Below are 19,016 nucleotides of genomic sequence, written 5' to 3' on the forward strand. Positions count from 1 at the left end.
CAAGTGTTAAGGCTTCGAAAAAGCCTCAAAGGTTGTACAGAGCCGCAATGTAGATGCTATGTTGGACTATAGGGCCCTTCTTGACCTCTGTATGCCTTTGGCTGCATGCGCAGGTATACAGAGTTTTTTTCTGGGAGATTGCATATGAATTGGACTATATTCCGTTGGTTTGTGGGTTGCTCTATTTGATGCCATATAACGTGGTTTTTATTCTCCTCGGAGCACTCCTTCTAGGGGAAATATCTCCATAATACTGTGCCATATGATGACACCATACATCGCAACATAGAGTGCCAGGGGCTCTGTGCATACAGCTCTGCCTAATCTTGCCACATACATCACGAACTGCCACTGTTTTCTATTTTAATTCTGCTAGTGCTACAGGTAGGCTATCATTGTTATAGAGTATTCCAAACTCAATCCCAAACTCTTTTTAAAGACACAAATGTAGCGTGCGAGTGGGAGTCCCAAGAAGGGATGGTAAAGGCGTAGTCCATCAAAATGGCGGCTGGCTGGGCTCTCAGTGTGGATCACTGTGGCTAGCAGGCCTCCCCACTCTCTCAGGGCTTGCTCAAAGTTAGTGATAAGGGGGATTGTACGAGTTAATGAGGATGTTAGTCTCTAAATCCCCCAGGACACTCTGTGTCTGCTCCTGTCCTGATGGCATTTGGGGTGTCTTTGATGTTAGGTGTACAAAGGAGGACAGGAGGCTGCGGGCAACAGACTTTACTTAGTTGCAAAATGTCAGTTAGGGCTTATTCAGACGAGCATGAATCTCGTCCATGTGCTGTGCGTTGAAACAACGCACAGCACTCGTCCCCATGGATTTCAATAGGGCTATTCACACATGCGTGCCGTGGCGTAGCTATAGGGGTCGCATCGGCCGCAGTTGTGACTGAGCCCTTAAGCCTGGAGGGCCCACGGGGCCCCCATTGCCATACAGCATGCTGATTAAATAAATTTTCTGTGCTGTGAAGCCGGCACTTCCTGGTTACGGTCACATGGTACACTTAGTGTACCATGTGACTGTGACGTCACGTGAGGGGCATTCTAGCCAGCGTGGAAGAGACGGTGCAGAGGACTCCTGGTGAGCTGCAGAGTCTGTATTGTAATGTATTGTTGTGTTGTAATGTATTGCGCTGTCTGTGTTTGCGGTGGAGAAGGGGGGCCCATTAAATTACAGCCCGCCCTCCTCTCTCCACCGCAAACTGCACAATACAACATAATACGATACAAACTGTGGGTCGCGTCCCCCTGGGGGGTTCGTGTGAAGACATCCAGGGGGTCGCGAGTCACTCACCGAGGTCCCGGTTCCATTCAATGCTGGAGCAAAAAGCTGACGGCTCCTTGCTCCAGCATTCACTGTGCCCTGAGCGGCTCAACGCAGGCAGGCGCGATGTAGCGACATCATCGCGCCTGTCTGCGCCAAGTCACTCATAGCACAGACCGGAGGAGGCGAAGGATCCTCCACCCGGCGCGGGAACGGGAATAGGTAAGTAATTATTTTATTTTTCTATTATGCACATATGGGAGCATTATACTGTATATGGGTCTGATATGGCTGAGGGCATTATACTGAATTGGGGGCTGATATGGCAGGTGTATTATACTGTATGGGGGGCTGATAAGATGGTGGGGCATTATACTGCATAAGGGGCATTATAGAGTATGGGGGCTGATATGGGGGGGCATTATAATGTATGGGGAGCTCATATGGGGGCATTATACAGTATGGTGAGCTGATATGGAGTGGCATTATACTGTATGGGGGCTGATATGGGGGCACTATACTGTATCGGGGCAGCTATGTGGGGCATTATACTGCGGGGGCTGATATGGGGAGCATTATATGGTATGGGGTAGTTATGGGGCGCCATTATACTGTATGGGGCAGTTATGAGGGCATTATACTGTGTGGGGGCAGCTATGGGAGCATTATACTGTGTTGGGGCAATATTCTATGGGGGCTGTTGGGCAAGGCGGCTGGGCATAGGCGCGCGCAGGGATCTGGTGATGGTGGTGTTGGGGAGGGGTAGGGGGTCCCATGCTGAATTCTTGCACCCGGCCCATGAGCCTTTAGCTACGCCCCTGCATGTGTGAGTTTCATGCAGCGAGTGTCTGTTGCGTGAAACTCACTGCATGTCCTATATTGGTGCGTTTTCACGCATCTAGTCGCCCATTGAAGTCAATGGGTGCTTGAAAACCACGGGCAGCACACGAACGCACATCCTTGTGCTGTTCATGTTTCGCGCATCAATTACATTTAAAAAAAAAAAAGAAATGCTTGCAAGTGCGTGAAAAACACAAGCCACACGCAAAGCACACTGATTAAAAAATGCAACGCATGCGGACAGATTTCCGCGTGTTTTTTTACACGCTAAATCTTTCACGCTCGTGTGAATGTAGCCTTACAAGTCCACACAAAATGGAGATACAAGGTCCTGTAATAAAGTCAATCTACAACACAGCGAAGTGCAAGTATGCAGTTTTCCACGTTATAGTAGTCTACTCTGCTGCTATCCCTGGTTGATCCCAGGAATATATGCTGTATAGGGCTTTTATAACCCAAATCAGTACCTCTTTATCCTGTCAGGCTCTCTGGTTCTGTTTCCAATTCCTGGGTTACTTAGCTTCACAGATTTTCTAGTCAAAGGCCCATATAATGTGATCTCTTTCTCTTTCCTGCTTTATCTCCTCAGTAAACAGTCTTCAGGGGCTTAACTGCCACGTGCTGATCTTGCAGCAGAACCTGTCATTACTGACTCCAACTGTCAACTCTGAGGGGGGAGGGTCCACTATATATAAACTAAACTCCTCTCACTTTCTGGAAGCTTCCAGGAAAATATCATCTAACAAAACATTATAAAATATATTTACAGCATATTGTCTCGCAAGTAGTGTCTTGAGAGACACTACACATATATTAATGGCCCATGTTTATGTGTATTCTACTGTATATAGCAAAATGCTTATATAAAGTTTACTAATGGCTATGTTCCCATCTGCACTGGTTTTTCTGTTATTTATTTCCGTCATAGGAACAGAATTACGAGATAAATGGAAGTGCTAGATCTGTCGCATGACGGAAACCAACGGCGCCCAACAGGACTCATTAACTGTGATAGGTGCTGACAGGTTTCCGTCACTTATCCAGACAAAATAGCATACCTCCCAACCGTCCCGGATTCAGCAAGACAGTCCCGGATTCCAGTCACTGTCCCGGGCGGCCAGGTGTATGTCCCGCTATCAACTGTATCTGCATCCTCAGCACACAAATACAGTTGAACCCAAATCTAAAGCAGGGAACCATCAGCTCCCTGCTTCAGAATTAGTTCAGAGCAGAGGGAGCTCCTCCGCTCGCCGAGGACTCCCCAGGTACAGCGCTACTTTAAGTGCTGAGCTCGGGGAAGTCCTTAATGTCACTGTCCATATATGGACAGTGACATCAGTTGCTACTCCTTGAGCAGAGTTCCCGTTGCCGATGATCTGGCTGGGGATTCCGCTCCTAGAGCAAACCCCTGAGGTCACTGTCTTTTTTTGAACATTGACGTCAGGGTCTGCACCTGGAGTGGAAACCATGGCCAGAGTCAGCAATGGGGACTCCGCTCAAGGAGTAGTCACTTACGTCACTGTCCATATAGAGACAATGACATATGGGCTTCACTCTAGGAGCAGAATACATGGACTATGCTCTGGCTGGGGATTCCGCTCCTAGAGGGAGTCCCAATGGCGCTATCTACAGGGGGGTTGCCGCTATCTTCAAGTGGGCTGTAGCGCTATATAGGGGCACTATCTACAGGGGACACTGTGGTGGTGTCTACATGGGCACTATCTACAAGGGCACCAGCACTAGGGGCAGCAAGGGGTGCATTATAATGTATGGGGGCAGCTATGGGGGCATTAAGCTGTATGGGGGCTGCTTTGGGGGCATTATGCTGTATGGGGCATGATACTGTATGGGGCAGCTATGGGGGCATTATACTGTATGGGGGCATCTGTGTGGGCTTCATACTGTATGGGGGACATTATACGGTATGGAGCAACTATGGGGCAATATGCTGTATCGGTGAATTTGTTTGGGCATTATACTGAATGGGAGAATCTGTGTGGACATTATACTGTATGGGGGCATCTGTGTGGGCATTATACTGCATGGGGGCTTATGTGTTGGCTTTATAGTGTATGGGTGCATCTGTGAGGCAGTATACTGTATGGTGGCAGCTATGGTGGCATTATACTGTATGGTGGCAGCTATGGGGGCATTATACTGTGTGGGGGCAGCTATTTGGTATTATACTGTGTGGGAGGTACTATGGGAGCATGATACTGTGTGGGCTGGACCACGTGTGTATGAACGGGGATTGGGTGGTTTTGAAGGTGTGGCTTAAAAGAAAAAAACTTGCCGTGTTGCGCTGCGCGCGCCACATCGGTTGTCCCTCTTTGTGATACTTGAAAGTTGGGAGGTATGAAAAAAACGCTGCATGCTGCACTATTTTGTCTAGCAAAAATGACAGAATCTGCTATGTGTACACATTTTCTTGTTGCTGCGAGATTTCAATGTCCGTGCTGCTTCTTCTCTTTCCCGATCAATAGGTGCTGTCCAGCAATATGCCATTTTTGCTGGGAACATAATGGTGAGAGGAGGCAATGTGGCATATTTGAAATTATGCTGCAGCTGGGACCACATGATTTCTGCTCAGTATGTACTTAGACGTCCATGTCTGTGTAGGCGCTCCTGTTCTTTGGCTGATTGTATAATTTTAAATGCAGGAACTGTTATCATTGTCAGCAGCACATCTCCCTGTGTAAACAGGGAGACGACATGATAGAAATATATGGGGACGACCGATCGGAGTAACGAGCGCTCGTCCCCATACATAGCTTCTTGCGAAGGAGCAAACGTGTGCCGATCAACGAGCTTTCTCGTTGAACGGCACTCGATTACACGGACCAGGTCGGGTCGTGTAAAAGTACCTTTACTGCCCCATCCACAGTGAGCTGCTCAGCAGTATAAACAGTGGAGTATTACATCAATAGCCGGTACTGTAGTATTATTATTAATAATAAATAAATGACTATTATTATTTGTGTAGTAATTCAACATTTTGTGTAAACTTCTGGAGTACCCGTTTAAATGAGAATATTGCTGACTTACATAATAATGCAAGGTTTGATTGATTGTCTATTATTTTACATGGGAGGTACACTTTGAGCATGCAAGAACATGTAAGATCTGGCTCTTCAGCTGCTGTGAGCTGCAAGTCCTTGTATTACCTATGTCCAAAGAGTAGTAACAAAACATTGAGAAAATAATATATTTTTTTGTTTTACTGATGGATTCTTATATTTTGTGTTTCAGGTCCACATTTGATATTTGAAGATGAAATTTCCGTGTTACAGCTTGAGGTTTCTAAAGTGTTAACTCTTGGTGTAAACAAAGTTATAGCACTGGGACACTCGGGATTTGAAACTGATAAACTCATTGCTCAGAAAGTAAGAGGAGTTGATGTAGTGGTGGGAGGACATACAAATACATTTCTATATACAGGTAAGTTCTTTCCATTTTCAGGCTGTTATCTTTTACATGAACGGCCTTTGGAACATTGGAATGCACTTGGACAAATCTTCTACTCCTCTTGTATTTCTTAACTTGGGCCCTGCAAATCCGTGCAGATCTCTGGATACTTTGAGCGACACATGACACCATCAGCATCTGCACAGAGTTTATATCCTGAATTTTCTAGTCTGGATAGGGCCATGTTGACACTTTGGTCGCGTATGTGGATTTTTTTTTTACATGCAGCTTTTATTATCAGTGGCTATGGGCTTTTTAAAGAAGCATTTATATGGGAAAACTGCATTACACACAATATAAATTAAAACCAGTGATGTCATCCTTAAAAGCAACAGAGGTGGAGCTATCCAATTTGCAATATTTGTAGGCGTAGTCATAAACATAAAGGGCCCCTGACAAAGCTCCCCTAGGAGGCAACGATAAACGTGGGGAGTCTCTCTAACTGCAGCCATACAGGTCATGTATATTTTCCTTTATATACTTTTTCTCTGGTTATTTTTTTGCTATTCATGAATGATATCACAAAGTTATTATTCATCACTGTTGTAAGCCATAATACAAATATTTTTTGCACTTTGACACTTCATACTTCTGCATGACCTCTCTGTTTTTACCAAGACTTATATGCATTCGTGTTGCTACAGCACATATACTCAAGGGATAAGAGTGGTTTAAATTAAACGTGTATATATATATATATATATATATATATATATATATATATATATATATGCCTTTATTTGCATTTTTGAGGTGCAAATGATGACCCATATAACAATAGAATGTAGGCTGAAATCCTTAAAATTATGGGGAATCGACTAGCTATATAGCTTGTACACCGGTACACAGGTATAACACCTTACTGTAGAACTATAACAATGGTCTGATGTATGACCACATCCAGGTGTGGAAGTTCTGATATACAAATGGACTGGTCTGAGCCTGCACCTAGAAGGATCCACATCAGCCACAAATAGTAGAGAAACCATATGGGACTCCTATAACTGGATGTTGAGATTACAGGTCGGCAGTAAGTTAGTAAGGGGTTTTCCCATGAGGGACATTTATGACATATCGACAGGATATGTCATAAATGACCCGCACCCATCTCTAGAACGGGTCCCCCTAAACCCCGTTCTACCTCTCTGTGTTGTAGCTGAAGTGTGCGATTTCCGACCATGAATTATGGAAACAGTGTAACTCGCTGAACTACATGGTTTCCGTAACTACCATTCAGTTCTATCGGACTCACGGAAACAGTGTAACATAAACCTCCAGCTGGCCAATGAAAGAGGGGGCACAGAGGAGTACCTATCAGGTACTGCATTTTCTGTGGATATGCCCAAAAAATACTTAAAGAGGCTCTGTCACAGGGGCGTAACTAGGAAAGACTGGGCCCCATAGCAAACTTTTGACTGGGCCCCCCCCCCCTCCCCTGGGTGTCACACAACCCCCCCCCCCTTGTAGATAGTGCCTTTTTTACAGCCCCCCCTGTAGATAACGCGATACAGCCCCCCCCCTCTGTAGATAGCGCCATACATCCCCCTGTAGAGAACGGCATACAGCCCCCCTGTAGATAACGCCATACAGCCCCCCTGTAGATAACGCCATACAGCCCCCCTGCAGAGAACGCCATACAGCCCCCCCTGTAGAGAACGCCATACAGCCCCCCCTGTAGAGAACGCCATACAGCCCCCCCTGTAGGGAACGCCATACAGCCCCCCCCCCCTGTAGAGAACGCCATAGAGCCCCCCCCCCTGTAGAGAACGCCATAGAGCCCCCCCCTGTAGTGAACGCCATACAGCCCCCCCCCCTGTAGGGAACGCCATACAGCCACCCCCCTGTAGGGAACGCCATACAGCGTCCCCCCTCCCAACAAAATGCGACCTACAGTATGTCCTACAAAAGACATGTATCCCCTCTTCACATGATCTCCACATGATAGGGGATACATGAGTGATCGCTGGCAGCAATAGGGAGAACGGGGGACTGAAAGTCCCCTGAACTTCTCCATGACAAACCTCTGACTTCTGGCGTCTGCGCAGCTCAATAAAAATTAAAGGAGCGCTGGTCACGCATGCGCACAAGCGTGACCGGCGCTCCATTCATTTCTACGGAGCTGCCGACACAGACCCCGGAAGTCCGAGGTTTGTGATGGAGAACTTCAGGGGACTTTCAGTCCCCCGTTCTCCCTATCGCTGCCAGCGATCACACATGTATCCCCTGTCCTGTAGATGTCCTGTGGAGAGGGGATACATGTCCTGTGGAGAGGGGATACATGTCTTTTGCTCTATTTTGCGCCTTCAGGACCAGACACCGTTTAGCCCTTTTTAGCACGTGTTAGTTAAATGGCTATAACTTTTTTATTTGTTGGGCTAACGACGTTATTTTTGCGACGTTTTTTCCGTAGACAATGCAGGTTTCATTTTTTATCGTTTTTATACACACCTTTTTTGCTATTTTAGAATTTTTATTCATAAAGTTTGAAAATAATAGTAAAAAAATAAGCTTTTTTACATTTCAGCTATTTTTTTCTTGGTAATAACATAGTTTTACCCTAAAATAGACCTTTTATTTGTGATCGTCATTGTCTACCGTAAATTTTTATATATTACATGTCTATATTAGGGTAATTGGGTCAGCGCTAGCGTTACAACAATGATTGGCGGGGGGAAACGTTTTTTTTTGGGGGGTGGGTATTTTATGTGTATTTATTATTTCAATTTTTTTTGCACTTTACTTTATTATTTTTTTATTACTATGGTCTGTCCCCCAAAGGTCAAAAAAGACCTTTGGGGAGCTTTATATATATTTTTTCTTTCTTTTGCACAGCAGCCCCAGTTACAGGGGAAATCAGCCCTCTCATAGTGACGATTGTCACTAATAGGGCTGTGCTGGGTCTAGTAAGACCCAGCAGCAGCCTGCCACTAACGGCACCCGGCGATCATGTGACCAGTCACATGATCACCGGGAGGAATAGAGACAGCGCCGCTGCTGCTGCTGTCTCTATTCCTGTACACAGCGCACATTCAGCGCTGTGTACAAGTGATCAGAGAAGACAGAAGCAGCGAAAGCTGCTTCTATCCTCTCCTCAGGGTCCCCGGCAGTCACTGACAGCCGGAGACCCGACATTCAGCTGCCCGATCGCGCGGGCAGCAAGTTAAAACCCGAGCCGTAGAAAGTCTATGGCTCGGGTTTTAAGGACCCTGACCGCTGGCCGTAAAAACACAGCCAGCGGTCGGGAACCAGTTAATGGCAGAGCGGGGAGATACCTCCCTGCTCTGCCGTAGTGTTCAGTGGCGTCCCGCTGTAGCAGCCATAGCGGCTGCTAGCGGAGCCTCCGGCCATGGTGGGGGCCCGTGCCGGCGGGCGATACGGGCCCCCTTTTGCCGCGGGCCCCGTAGCAGCCGCTACTGCTGCTACGGCGGTAGTTACGCCACTGCTCTGTCATCACATTATAAGTGCCCTATCTCCTATATAAAGAGATTGGCACTATAATGTAGGTGACAGTAATGCTTTTTATTTAGAAAAGCGATCTATTTTAAACCACTTTATGAGCGATTTTTAGCTTTATGCTAATGAGCTTCTTAATGCCCAAGTGGGCGTGTTTTACTTTAGACCAAGTGGGCGTTGTACAGAGGAGTGTATGATGCTGACCAATCAGCGTCATGCACTTCTCTCCATTAATTTACACTGCACTAGCGATATAGTTATATCGCTATGTGCAGCCACAAACACTAACATTACTGCAGTGTCCTGATAATGAATATACATCACTACCAGCCTGGACGTGATATTTATTCAGAATCCTGACACTTCTGAATCTTTTCTGTGAGATTCCAGCAAGGCAAGGGTAATCTCGTTTAAAATGACAGGTTACATCGTAATCTCACGAGATTACGCTTGCCTTGCTGTAAATCTCACAGAAACGCTACAGACATGTCAGGATTCTGAATAAACATCATGTCCTGGCTGGTAGTGATGTATATTCATTATCAGGACACTACAGTAATGTTAGTGTTTGTGTATGTAGCTGCACATAACGATATAACTATATCGCTACTGCAGTGTAAATGAATGGAGAAGTGTATGACGCTGATTGGTCAGTGTCATACACTCCTCTGTACAACGCCCACTTGGGCCTTAAGAAACTCATTAGCATAAAGCTAAAAATCGCTCATAAAGTGGTTTCAAATAGATCGGTTTTCTAAATAAAAAGCATTACTGTCACCTACATTACAGCGCCGATCTCCTTATATAGGAGATAGGGCACTTATAATGTGGTGACAGAGCCTCTTTAAAGAAGATCTGTCACTAGTTTGGTAATGCCCAATCTCCGAGCTAATCTAATAGGTGCTGTCACACCGATAATGGTAGTAAAATTGTGTCCCAAAAAGTTTATTGTTTTAAAAGTTATGAGCTTTTTTCTAAATATGCAAATGAGGCTATACTAGACAAGTGGGTGTCAACACCAGCGATTCCCCTTAGAGCCTCACAGCCTCTGACGCTGTCCTATCAGCATGAAGCTGCTTTACACACAGGCTGCGGACCACCTAGAAAGGCATGTGGCATATGAAAGATGAGATTCTAATCTTTCATATGGCACCAGGATCGCAGTTCTAGCTGTGAAACAACCAGAGATATCACGAGTTGAATACACAGTCGGGAATGGAAGCTGTATACTATATGATCACGCTGTGGTGCTGGGCTGGGAAGAGGAGAACTATATGATGCTGATTGGACAGCGTCATATAGAAAACATTAAGTACAGCCAAATAAGCATATTTAGAAAAATACTTATAACTTAGCAAATAATAAACATTTTTTTTTAAATTGCACTGTAGTAATCAGCATCATAGCGCCTATTAGATTAATTAGGAGATAGGGCATTAATAAACTAGTGATAGATCCTCGTTATGGTATTTTTGTCCACAGTGTGCTGCGTTATGGAAAAATTTGTGTCATGCTCCATCCGATATTGGATGGGTGGTAATTTTCCTCCATAGATGTCAATGGAGAATGAAAATCGCATCAGTGTATACAGAAATGTGTGAAACCTATGTTGGGGTAGCGTTTTTCACCCCTAAAGTACTGGAAAGAAGGACTAGTCTTGAAGTAGAACATACTTTGGAACTTATACAATACCCATTTGGAAAACAAAACTCGTTTGGTAAATGCTCAAAACGCCATACAGAAACATACTTTTAAAGATATGATACAGAGTTCAGATTGATATAATTTTTTCATATGGTCGTTTGCATGAGGCCAAAAGTTGCATTTATATTTTACAAGTTTTCAAACCACAGACAAAAATTTGGTGGTATGAAAAATTCCTACGAGCATTGGATGGTTATTTTCATTATTGCAATTACACTTATGCTGTCATTTTTTGATGCAAAATCAATCTTAATGATAAGTGATACGTGTAAACAGGCTTTTAAGCCTAAATTAAACCTTAGAGGGGTGTCAAGCATTAGAAAAAATGGCCACTATCTCTCCCATTAAAGTTGAAGGGGTTGTGCTGCAGTACCACATACAATCTGTGGACAGCTGTGGCATTGTTTTTGGAAGAAAGCAGCCATGTTTTTCTAATCCTTGACGGGGTCCTTTAAGGTTGCAGATAACTTTGTACAGGCTTTGAACTTTTAACTGAGCAGCTTGATAACTTTTTATAATTATAGTATTAGTCACTAAATGTAAAAAATGTTTAAGATTCTACTTTACATTGATATTGCAGGCACTCCACCCTCCAATGATGTACCTGTCGGGAAATATCCGTTTATAGTAAATTCGGATGATGGTCGATCTGTGCCAGTTGTTCAAGCATATGCCTTTGGGAAATATCTAGGCTATCTGAATGTTACTTTTGACGATAAAGGAAATGTTTTACATTCTTCTGGAAATCCAATTTTACTGGACAACAGCATTCCAGAAGGTTAGAAAGAATGTTTCTTTACTCAACTATAAAGTGTGATAGTATTCAAAACCACATGTTCAGATAACTTTCTGGTGAGCATATCAGGGATCATCTTTGTCCTTCTGAAACTGGTCGAATAGTACATCTGCATGGTTAATTTAAAACTGCACACCTAGAAATGACTTGACAATAAACATGTAAATCCCGCGATCACTGACCACCGGCATCCTCCACTTACCGGCAGCCACTCGCGGGACTCTGAAACTCCACCGGTTTTTCCTTCCCCAGAGACGCCGTCGTGCACTGCTCTCTCCTCCTCCCTATGCCCATAGAGTGCGTGGTCATCCCCGGTCTTAAAGGGCCAGCCTTCGCACCAAGAATTTCACCTCAAACCAATCCCAGCACACACGGGACTTTGCCCACTTCCTCATTGCCTGAGCAATGTTGTGTCTGACCCTGTGTTAGTCTGCAAAGGTTCCACAGCGATATCTTATATCCGTGTCCGGTGTCTATGCCAAGTCCAGTGTCCATGACGACTTCAGTATCCGTGTCTGGTGTCCGCGCCAAGTCGAGTGTCCGTGACGACTTCAGTATCCGTGTCCGTGCCAAGTCCAGTGTTGGTGACGACTTCAGTATCCGTGTTTGTGCCAAGTCCTGTGTCCGTGACGACTTCAGTATCCGTGCCCGATGTCTGTGCCAAGTCCAGTGTCTGTGATGACTTCAGTATCCGTATCAAGTCCAGTGTCCGTGACCACTTTAAAAGCCGTGTCCATGTCAAGTCCTGTGTCCGTGACGACTACAGTTTCCATGTCCTGTATCCGAGACAAGTCTGATTTTCCAGCACAATCGAGCTTCTGATAATCTGACACAAGTCAGCTTCCGATTATCCAGCACAAGCCAGCTTCCAATTTTTCAGCACAAGCAAGCTATCCAGGTACTCTCGCCCTAGTGACTGTCATTGACATTTGCTTGATCAGCTGCTACTCCGTTACGGCGAAGTGGCTCGGTGGATCCACAGTCCCCACAGCCATGACAAAACACTCTTGTGTTAAGGTGTCACAAGCCATGTTTTTATTTGTACAAGTGTAAGAGGGTTAACCCTACCTCCCTGTTTGAAGTATGTTTGTCCTTTCTTCACCCTGCTTGGTGTTAACTTTTACTGGAGGGATTCAAGGAGGCTGACCGACTCTACAATATTTCCACCCACCTAATGGCAGAATTGTTCCTCAATGCTTTTGAAAGGGTAGCAAGATGGACAGTGCTGCTGCTGTCAGTTAAAATGTGCAGGACCTTCGACAAGATCTCTCATGTCTTGGAAGACTTATATGGAGACACCGCTTCAGTGGGAGTGCTGCAAAAGCGCCTTTATCCCCGATACTAAAAGAAGGGCAAAGCACTACCCCAGTTTTCAAATGAGCAACAAGAGCATAAGGGGGCATTGGAAGACCAATTTATCTTGGGCCTGGTAGTGTTGCTAGATAATGTTGAATGAGAGCCCAAATGACCTAACGCCATGTTATAAAGAAGGTGATTACAAAAAGAAAAAGAGGGACAATATGGAACTTTCTCCATGGCACGACAAACTGAAGCTGCTTCATCTCAGAAAAACAGTCAGAATAGATTCCTTAGAGGAGGTAGTGAAAGAGCTCAAAGAAGTACTTACTTTGTGGAAAGGTGAAATGGTGTATCAGAAGACAGGAAGCACCAGACAACCTATTTCAGAGAGACACGATGGGCAGCCAGGAAGAAGGGAATTCCCCAGTGAAGGAAACAGCAAACATTGCAGACAGGGGGGTCAATACGTCCGCAATTGCAACGACTCCCTGTGACTGCAGAAAGGAAATATTTAAAATGGGATAATCTCCGGTTGAGGGTTATACCGCAGGAGGTTATGCTATACCTCACCCAACCCTGCAGGTTTAGAACCTTGTCCGAGATTGGCCGGTGGTCACTACTATGCATAATGAGTCACTAGTGACCACAATGGCTCAAAAGGTGTGTAGAACCTCTGACAGAAAAAATTGAGAAGCAAGTGATAACCACCCAGGTACCGGATACTGTTTGTGGGTTTAACGAGAAGCAAGGCTATGTATCTTTAACCAGAATCATACCATGAAAGAAATGTTTGTACATTATAGAGCCATAGTGAGGAATAGCTTGTCATAATAATGCATAGTGTGGGCACTGGAGAAACTGTTGAATTTGATGTAGTTGAGAGTAACCATGGTACCTAGCAGGGGCGTAACTAGGAAAGACTGGGCCCCATAGCAAACTTTTGACAGGGGCCCCCCTCCCCTGGGTGTCACACAACCCCCCCCCTTGTAGATAGTGCATTTTTTACAGCCCCCCCCCTGTAGATATCGCCATACAGCCCCCCTCTGTAGATAGCGCCATACATCCCCCTGTAGAGAACACCATACAGCCCCCCTGTAGATAACGCCATACAGCCCCCCTGTAGATAACGCCATACAGCCCCCCTGTAGATAACGCCATACAGCCCCCCTGTAGATAACGCCATACAGCCCCCTGTAGATAACGCCATACAGCCCCCCTGTAGATAACGCCATACAGCCCCCCCCTGTAGGGAACGCCATACAGCTCCCCCCCCCTGTAGGGAACGCCATACAGCCACCTCCACCTGTAGGGAACGCCATACAGCATTCCCCCCCTGTAGGGAACGCCATACAGCGTCCCCCCCCCCCTGTAGGGAACGCCATACAGCGTCCCCCCTCCCAAAAAAATGCGACCTACAGTGTGTCCTACAAAATACATGTATCCCCTCTCCACAGGATCTCCACAGGATAGGGGATACATGAGTGATCGCTGGCAGCGATAGGGAGAACGGGGGACTGAAAGTCCCCTGAACTTCTCCATGACAAACCTCTGACTTCCGGCGTCTGCGCAGCTCAATAAAAATGAAAGGAGCGCTGGTCACGCATGCGCACAAGCACGACCGGCGCTCCATTCATTTCTACGGAGCTGCCGACACAGACCCCGGAAGTCCGAGGTTTGTGATGGAGAACTTCAGGGGACTTTCAGTCCCCCGTTCTCCCTATCGCTGCCAGCGATCACACATGTATCCCTGTCCTGTAGATGTCCTGTGGAGAGGGGATACATGTCCTGTGGAGAGGGGGGGGATACATGTCCTGTGGAGAGGGGATACATGTCCTGTGGAGAGGGGATACATGTCCTGTGGAGAGGGGATACATGTCCTGTGGAGAGGGGATACATGTCCTGTGGAGAGGGGATACATGTCCTGTGGATAGGGGATACATGTCTTTTGCTCTATTTTGCGCCTTCAGGACCAGACACCGTTTAGCCCTTTTTAGCACGTGTTAGTTAAATGGCTCTAACTTTTTTATTTGTTGGGCTAACGACGTAATTTTTGCGACGTTTTTTCCGTAGACAATGCCGGTTTCTTTTTTTATCGTTTTTATACACACCTTTTTTGCTATTTTAGAATTTTTATTCATAAAGTTTGAAAATAATATTAAAAAAATAAGCTTTTTTACATTTCAGCTATTTTTTTTTTGGTAATAACATAGTTTTACCCTAAAATAGACCTTCTATTTGTGATCGTCATTGTCTACCGTAAATTTTTATATATTACATGTCTATATTAGGGTAATTGGGTCAGCGCTAGCGTTACAACAATGATTGGCGGGGGGGAACGTTTTTTTGGGGTGGGTATTTTATGTGTATTTATTATTTACATTTTTTTTGCACTTTAATTTATTAGTTTTTTATTACTATGGTCTGTCCCCCAAAGGTCAAAGAAGACCTTTGGGGAACTTTATATATATTTTTTCTTTCTTTTACACCATGTTTTTCCACTGTAACTGGAGCTGCACAGCAGCCCCAGTTACAGGGGAAATCAGCCCTCTCATAGTGACGATTGTCACCAATAGGGCTGTGCTGGGTCTAGTAAGACAGCAGCCATCTGCCAGTCACATGATCACCGGGAGGAATAGAGACAGCGCCGCTGCTGCTGTCTCTATTCCTGTACACAGCGCGCATTCAGCGCTGTGTACAAGTGATCAGAGAAGACAGAAGCAGCGAAAGCTGCTTCTATCTTCTCCTCAGGGTCCCCGGCAGTCACAGACAGCCGGAGACCCGACATTCAGCTGCCCGATCGCGCGGGCAGCAAGTTAAAACCCGAGCCGTAGAAAGTCTATGGCTCAGGTTTTAAGGACCCTGACCGCTGGCCGTAAAAATACAGCCAGCGGTTGGGAACCAGTTAATGGCAGAGCGGGGAGATACCTCCCTGCTCTGCCGTAGTGTTCAGTGGCGTCCCGCTGTAGCAGCCTTAGCGGCTGCTAGCGGAGCCTCCGGCCATGGTGGGGGCCCGTGCTGGCGGGCGACACGGGCCCCCTCATGCCGCGGGCCCCGTAGCAGCCGCTACTGCTGCTACGGCGGTAGTTACGCCACTGGTACCTAGGCTGCAAATGTTACTGGTCCTGGTGGATCCCCTGTACTGGGAATTATTATCATCATAGATTATTTTTAAGCGGACTTTAAAGAGACAGTAATCGCATTACTAAGCAATTGGACTAAAACTGCATTGTAGCACTGTTTAGCCTAGGACAGTTTCATTTTGTTGCTGCACAGAAAAATACACGACATGCATGCTGCGCTGTGATGAAAGTCAACCCATGCGAGTGTTAATGTAGTGCAATACAAAGTGCAAAAGGTTAAAGTAGCGCAATACAAAGTGCAAAAGTGTGGCATCCAAAAATAAATAATGAGTAATGCAAATATACCCGAATAAGATCAGGGAGCAAATACAATAAAAGCAACTGAATAGTAAAAGCGAAGTAGTACATAAATCATACGTTATGCTATTTAAATGAAGTTAAAATATCTTATATATATTTTCGAAAGTTTGTTTGAAGCCCGATTTTTCATTGGTTTAAAATCAGGGAATAGCTATTTTTGATTGGACACTCGTTCCACAGGTAACGGATTGCACTGACAGGCTCCGCCCCTTATTGATGACGTGGCAGCCGATAATTGGCTGCAACGTACATCATTCCTCACTGAATTGCCTAATACAACAGCACTGCGATGTTGGCCACAGCGGGTTTACACAGAGGCAGGACAGTTGTCCTGTCTCGTATAATTGAGGGACTAAAATGCATGGAGAAGCAATGAGCGATTGAGGGACTAAAATGCAGGGAGAAGCAATGATCGATGGAGGGACTAATGGTAAAGATGAGGAGCGAGGAAAAATGATGCCAAATGGGCATGAATCAGAAGTCCCCACACCTCATCCACCACTTCGTAGTTTGGTCTAGGAGCCCTGGCTTAGGACTTTTATTTCCTAAAGGGAATACATTTTTTTTGATCATGTGATCATAGTGTTAAGGGTATTTAATGGTGCTTCCAATAACATTGGTTCCGGTGCCACCAGTATTCCACCCGTACTTACGGACCCGTTTTCTCTACACAAATCGGCAGCCCCTTCTCTCTATCAGTGCTGGAAAGAGAGAAGGAGCAGCCCTTTTGGGCAGAGTTTCCGCAGCGATTGAAAGTAAAAGAAGTTCATACGTACCGTTGCCTTGGTGACGCGTCCTTCTTGACATCCAGTCCGACCTCCCTGGATGACGTGGCAGTCCATGTGACCGCTGCAGCCTGTGATTGGCTGCAGAGGTGCCATGGGATGAGACGTCATCCCAGGAGGCCGGACTGGAGGAAGAAGCAGGTAAGTTAACTTTTAATACTCCCTAATTATTATGCGGGTCGTGCTCCCATATAAAGTATGGGAGCACGGTCCGTAAAAAGCAAAAACAGGACATGTACTATCTTTTGCGGAGCCTTTCTATGGCACGTACACCTTCCTGTAAATCTACAGGAAGGTGTCCATGGGCAATAGAAGTGAATGGGTCCGTAATTACGGACGAATTCTACGGTCGTTTGCATGGGACCTTACAACAAATAACTGGGTATTTAAATAGTGAGCTTTTACTCTATCTATACCGTAAGTCAACCTCCCGAGCAATGCCAGGTATAAAAGCTAGTATGTAATAATACAGTACTAACAATTAAAGAGATTGTTCAGTGCAAAATAGTGCTCATACAATATATGTTATGCCATTTGAGGAAAATAAAATATATTTTATAATGCAGTACTAATGTTCATAGGGATTAGTCAGTGTACAATAAATGGTGAAAAGATATATATTACAAAGTGTCAATAATGACAATAATGTAAAATAATGAAACCACATAAAGTGACTGTGAAGAATACATTTAAACAATATTTTTACCCAAATGTAAAATAGCCATGAGCTCTTATAGAAATCTGTCGAGGTTTACAAAATAGTAGGAGTGTTACATACTCACTGGGTACCACAAAACCAAAGTTATAAATAATTGTGACTGTTACATGCTGGATAACACCCCTGTTACTGAAATTAAATATTTCATAATTAATTATTCAGAGAAAATAATTATTCGAGACACTTCTTTAGGCCAGATCTTTAGGCTGTTTTTGTGACTTGAATCTCCTAGGGAATCTTTTGTTGAGTTCTGTGTCTTAGTATACAAGCCAAGAAAGGCCTCTTGAAATACAAAGAGAAATGTTAAAACCACATAGAATCATTAACTCTATGGAGGAGAAATACTAGCAAATAATACACCAAGGGCAAGAAAGAAATGTTATAAGAAAGGAACATAACTAATGTTCTCATTTAGCCCCTTTGGACTTATTGTATCGTGGGTAAAGATCCATTTAGACTCCCTGTAGGCGGGCTAACAATTTCTTCCAAATCCCCCCTCTGAAGTTAGTCAGAATCTGGTTAATCCCTCTGACTTTCAAGAGGTAGCCATCACAGTCTTGGTATGGTTTTGAGCTTCGTCGCATTTTGTTCACCTTTGGACGCCATAATGTTCAGGACATGTTCCCTTGTCCTTAATTCCTGCCATGTCAATCCAGTGTACAATAAGTTGCACTCCAGTAGTATTGCAAGAGATAGCATGTGTGATTACATACTCTGTCGAACCGGTAGCGTCAAAAATATGTAGTTGTTCTTTCGATATTGGGACATGCCACACAGCATCCACACGGTTTACCCCTTGAGAAAGCTTCAGTGCGTTGGGTTGGTGCGGTCATCAGTCTGGTCTGTATTAGCTTTACCTCTTTTATAATGTTCTTTATGTAGATATCCCTCACTGCCTATGTCAGCTCATACGCCTCTAGAGGAAAATGTTTATTCCCGTATACTTCTTTGACATTGATTTCATATGCAGACGTTGTCTTATTATGATAAGCACATACGCACTTTAATTGTGTACACATTTTGCTATATTGTACAGTCAGTCCAATGTACGCTCTAGTGCATGTGATGCTCTGTATTTTATTATGTTTTATGACTATCTTTCATGATGATTTAAGGGGGTTATGCGGGGACCAAAAATGATTAGCAGTGTACTTATTGCAGTATGTGAGTACACTCACTAATATACATTCCGATCCCCCATCGCGCTGATTCTGGGATTTTTATAGAGCTGCCGGGGGACTGGAAG

The 19,016-nt window shown here is 44.9% G+C and overlaps 1 protein-coding gene across 1 annotated transcript in view; it reads left to right on the top strand.

Moving 5' to 3' along the window:
- The window catches only part of NT5E (5'-nucleotidase ecto), an 89,403-nt gene that overhangs the window by 43,959 nt on the left and 26,428 nt on the right, over positions 1-19,016 (top strand). Inside the window, exons 3-4 of the mRNA XM_075862106.1 lie at positions 5,360-5,548; positions 11,313-11,510. Coding sequence (XP_075718221.1) covers positions 5,360-5,548; positions 11,313-11,510 — 387 coding nt within the window. The remainder of the gene's footprint in view (positions 1-5,359; positions 5,549-11,312; positions 11,511-19,016) is intronic.

This window comes from Rhinoderma darwinii, chromosome 4 (assembly GCF_050947455.1).
Source record: "Rhinoderma darwinii isolate aRhiDar2 chromosome 4, aRhiDar2.hap1, whole genome shotgun sequence".
Taxonomy (NCBI): Eukaryota; Metazoa; Chordata; class Amphibia; order Anura; family Rhinodermatidae; genus Rhinoderma; species Rhinoderma darwinii.